We start from the raw sequence: 4,338 nt of genomic DNA on the forward strand, positions 1-4,338 counted from the left end.
TCATTTACCAACACCAGTGCTATAGAAACAGATAGTAAATACCCATATTATACAATAAAATAAAATAATAATATAATAATGTTATTTAATTTACCAACACTAAATGATCTTCTAATAAATAATTTCTCATCTGTGTTCACACTTTGTCTGTGTCTTGTATGTTTAATGGAGGACGGTTGATTTTCCCATTTTTCCGATGTTCCCTGAACGCGTCAAATCCGAAATCCGGAAGTCGGAGAAAAACGTTTTTGTGGTTCTGGAGACTTCGCTGCCTTCCGCTTCTCTTTAGACCTCCATGCGCTCACACATCCACCTCCTGCTGCCCTAAACCATTAGACACAACACAGTAAGTCATGTTTAATAACCTTGTTTATTCCTCCAGAGCTAAGCTAATCTAATCCTGCAGCTAGCCGGATGCTAGCTGCAGATAATGTGACGTGACGTCATGTGACGTTTGAGGGCTTTGTTTACATCCAGCATTGATTTATTATTGAGTTTGTTTTCTGGGACAAAAGCTCCATTAAGGGTAAAAAAAACAAACTTTCTTAAAGTCACATACAGAATGTAATTTTTTTTAAAATTTTAATTAAACAGTATTACTGTGTTTTTTTATTATTATTATTATTATTATTATTATTATTATTATTATTATTATCATCTGTGTTTACACTTGTGTCAGCTGCTATTTAATTAACAGTGAATTCAGTAATCTCTATAGTCAATATAGCAATATATATTTCATTTACCAACACTAGTGCTATAGAAACAGATAATAAATACACATATTATACAATAAAATAATAATATAATAAAATAAAATAATTTCATTTACCAACACTAGTGCTTGCCTTGGCTACAGTTTAAACACATGACAAAAGAGAAACATTACATTTTTCAGAGGTTTTTATTGCCCTTAATGTACTAAATTATCTTCAAATAAATCATTTCTCATCTGTGTTTACACTTGTGTCAGCTGCTATTTAATTAACAGTGAATTCAGTAATCTCTATAGTCAATATATCAATATTATATTCCTTTATTGATCCCCATGGGGGAAATTCGGGTGTTGCAGCAGCTCAACAATGATGACAGACTGTGGTCTCTGCTGTTGTTGTACTAAATTTGTTGTTGTTTTTTACTACATAGAAACAGATAATAAATACACATATTATACAATAAAATGCAAAAAAATATTTTAAATAAGTAAATAAGAAAAATAAAATCCACAATAACTAAAACATTTTTATATATACAGACAGAATAATTATAGTATTGCAATGCTACCAACACAGTTTATGAGTTTGTTATATGTTTAGCATGTAAAATCTGTATTTGCTAAGTAATTAGGAACGACAGCTGTCAGAGTAATTATTCAAAATGTGCAGAAATGTTAGGAAGTGAAAGAAGTAGATCAAGTTTCAGAAATGGGATTATGAAAGTCCCAAAACTTCTCAGCTCTACTTTTGTACCGTATGTCTGTTACTGTATACCACCTCTGATACATACATTACAAGCTACTAGAGCGCAAAGTGATATCTTCAAATTTCATTTCAATTCACGTAGTTGAACCAGAAAAACAAACATTTTAATTGTTCAATTTAACCAAACTCAAATGGAGAATATGCTACTTTAAAAAATCACTGTAAAAATCACTGTAATGTTTTAAAATTCTCACGACAGTTTAGAGATTTAAGGAAAGGCTTCAGCACACTTTGATGCTGAAAATAAATCAAATTAAAGGACAAAATAATTAATATATGATCGCAAACTGGTTTATCTAGTCCTTTTGTAGTATTGTCACAACTCACATTTTGACCTCCTGTTGTTTTAAAAAGCAGGTTTGAGCCATGGCCAGTATTCAGATCCGGAGGTATCGGGATGCCGACACTAAGGCGGTGAAGGATATCTTCACCATGGGGATAAGCGAGCACATACCCTCGTCCTTCATGCACCTCCTGAAACAGCCGCCGACCCAAATGGTGCTCATGTGCGTGTTCTGCGCTCTCATGACCAGCTCCAAGTCCTTCCTGCTACCCATCCTCGCCGTCACCCTCCTCCTGGCCGGGGCCAGGCAGTTTGTCGTCTACATGTTCAACTGTTACATCGACACCTCCCTCAAGAAGGACCTCGACAACATCAGTGGGACCTACATGGACAAGAAGGACTCGTGTTTTTGGGTGGCTGAAGTCGATGGTCAGGTGGTCGGCACGGTGGCTTGCCTTCCTAATGAGGATGCGCCCGCATGCTTGGAGTTGAAACGCATGTCTGTACTCCGCAGTTACCGCGGGATGGGCATCGCTAAGACTCTGTGTCAGACAGTGGCTGATTTTACCCGTGACAGAGGTTTTGCAGCAGTCATCCTGTTCACCTCTGTGGTGCAAACGGACGCTCAGAAGCTGTACGAGCACATGGGCTACCAGAAGATACGACAGTTCGTTGTTCCGGAGCTTGCTGCCAAAATCACAAACTTCACTCTGTTTGAATACAGACTTGATTTACAGAAAGATAAAAAAAGTGAATGAGTGGTCTTAAAACTTATGTTTTCCTTATGTTTTCCCAGAATGCATTGCTCTTAAGGCAACCAAACACTCAGGAAAGGTCAGACTACAGGATCCACATGAGGAACTGTTTACTACACACACTAGCAGCAAAAAAATTAGGCATGTTTTCTCTAATCGCAAACACACACACACACACACACAAAACAAATTGATCATAGAAATATCTGCTATGTCTACAGACATGATGTTGAAGGGTTTGTGTTGATTTGAGTTTCTTCAAAGTGATTTGATTATTTAATTTTGTAAATGATTTACTTTCTAAATTACACTAAGAATAAAAAGCTACATATTAACATGCTCCTACAATTTTGTGGCATTCGCTTATTTTGTATTACCATTAGGGATGCACCTATCTGATACTCTGAATTAATATTGACCATGATATTGATCTGATTAAGCAGATCATGACATCACCAATCCACATATAATACAGTTTTGTCAATGTAATTATAAAATTCATTGTTATTGATTCAATTTATTCAGACATGGCGAACACTGTTTTTAGCTCCAGAGTAATCCCTCATTGTCCCATATTACCTTAAATTAAAATGACTCCGATAAGTTTTATGTAGTGAGGTCTACAGATTATAAATTGGAGAAAAAGAGAGAAGTGGTATTTAATTGGTACTCAGTATCATAATCAGTAGAAAAAGTTGGACTGGTGCATCCTTAGTCCTGTTACCAAAAAAATGTTTTGCAGTAAACTTGATTTTACTTGGGTATAAAAATATTTCCCTCTTGACATATTTGATATGCGTGTGTTATTTCTACTTCACCTTTTCATCTAAAAATACCCATTCTTTCAGTTCCCTTAATCTGCTAATGAGCTGTGTTATATCTCTAGAGCAATCTCAGCAGTTGTCAGATTTGTTCACACCAGGAATACGAATGTGCTCGGGGAAGTATTTTCCAGATGCTCACTCTGAAACCGAGCCCTACAGCTTCACATTTTTCATCTTTTCCTTCACCACATTTGTACTGCTGGAGGCCTTAAAGGAGAATCTTGCACCTGTTCAGCCAAACTGGAAGAACAAGTTTCTGCTTTGTGAGAGCCAGAGGAAGGTTGTGGCCCCGGGGCGAGGATTCCTGCCGGGAACTGAACCAGATTTTGATGGTTTCGGGCGATACTGAAGTTTCTGGCCTGAGGTTTGTTTTGCGTACAGGATGCTACACGGTTCCTGAATGCTCACAAACTGGGAAGTTGTCAGATTGTTTTTTTTGTTTCATATAAAACTTTTGAATTAAATCAGAATTTGAGGAACATCAGGTTTCGGATTCATGGTCCCAAAGGATACATTTGTCAGGCAATAAAGTGAAACACAGAACACACTCAAAGTTGGAAATTAAAATACAATAATATACAGAAAATGTATATATAAATATGAAGAACAATTGCTAAAACAATTGTTGACTATTTTATAAACTGTTTTTTAATGCAAACACCTGTGTGAGTATTTAGGAACCTCCAATCTTTATTAATATGTCATGATTTTACAAGCTTATTATGTTTTGTACAGTACCAGTCAAAAGTTTGGACACACCTTCTCATTCAATGGTTTTCCTACATTGTAGATTAATATTGAAGACATCCAAACTATGAAGGAACACATATGGAATTATGTGGTAAACAAACAAATGCTCAACAAACCAGAATATGTTTTATATTTTAGATTCTTCAAAGTAGTTGAATGAGAAGGTGTGTCCAAACTTTTGACTGGTACTGTATATCAAAGTTAATTTACCAACACTAGCACTTTCATTGCCTTCAATTTAAACA

At 35.8% G+C, this 4,338-nt stretch overlaps 1 protein-coding gene across 2 annotated transcripts; it reads left to right on the plus strand.

Annotated features, from left to right (window-relative positions):
• Positions 1-232: 232 nt before the first annotated feature.
• Positions 233-3,291, plus strand: LOC129103849 (probable N-acetyltransferase camello). Of its 2 annotated transcripts, none has more exons than XM_054614465.1 (2): positions 233-346; positions 1,836-3,291. In XM_054614465.1, the coding sequence occupies exon 2, from the start codon at positions 1,848-1,850 to the stop codon at positions 2,520-2,522; it is 675 nt and encodes a 224-aa protein (XP_054470440.1). In that variant the 5' UTR covers positions 233-346; positions 1,836-1,847; the 3' UTR covers positions 2,523-3,291. The 2 variants fall into 2 exon arrangements, with proteins under 2 accessions (XP_054470440.1, XP_054470441.1); XM_054614466.1 differs by having other exon boundaries at positions 1,839-3,291.
• The last annotated feature ends 1,047 nt before the right edge of the window (positions 3,292-4,338 follow it).

This window comes from Anoplopoma fimbria, chromosome 15 (assembly GCF_027596085.1).
Source record: "Anoplopoma fimbria isolate UVic2021 breed Golden Eagle Sablefish chromosome 15, Afim_UVic_2022, whole genome shotgun sequence".
Lineage (NCBI taxonomy): Eukaryota > Metazoa > Chordata > Actinopteri > Perciformes > Anoplopomatidae > Anoplopoma > Anoplopoma fimbria.

Excerpts from the sequence above, each read along its gene's own strand:
- LOC129103849 (XM_054614465.1), top strand. The coding sequence starts at position 1,848 with ATGGCCAGTATTCAGATCCGGAGGTATCGGGATGCCGACACTAAGGCG.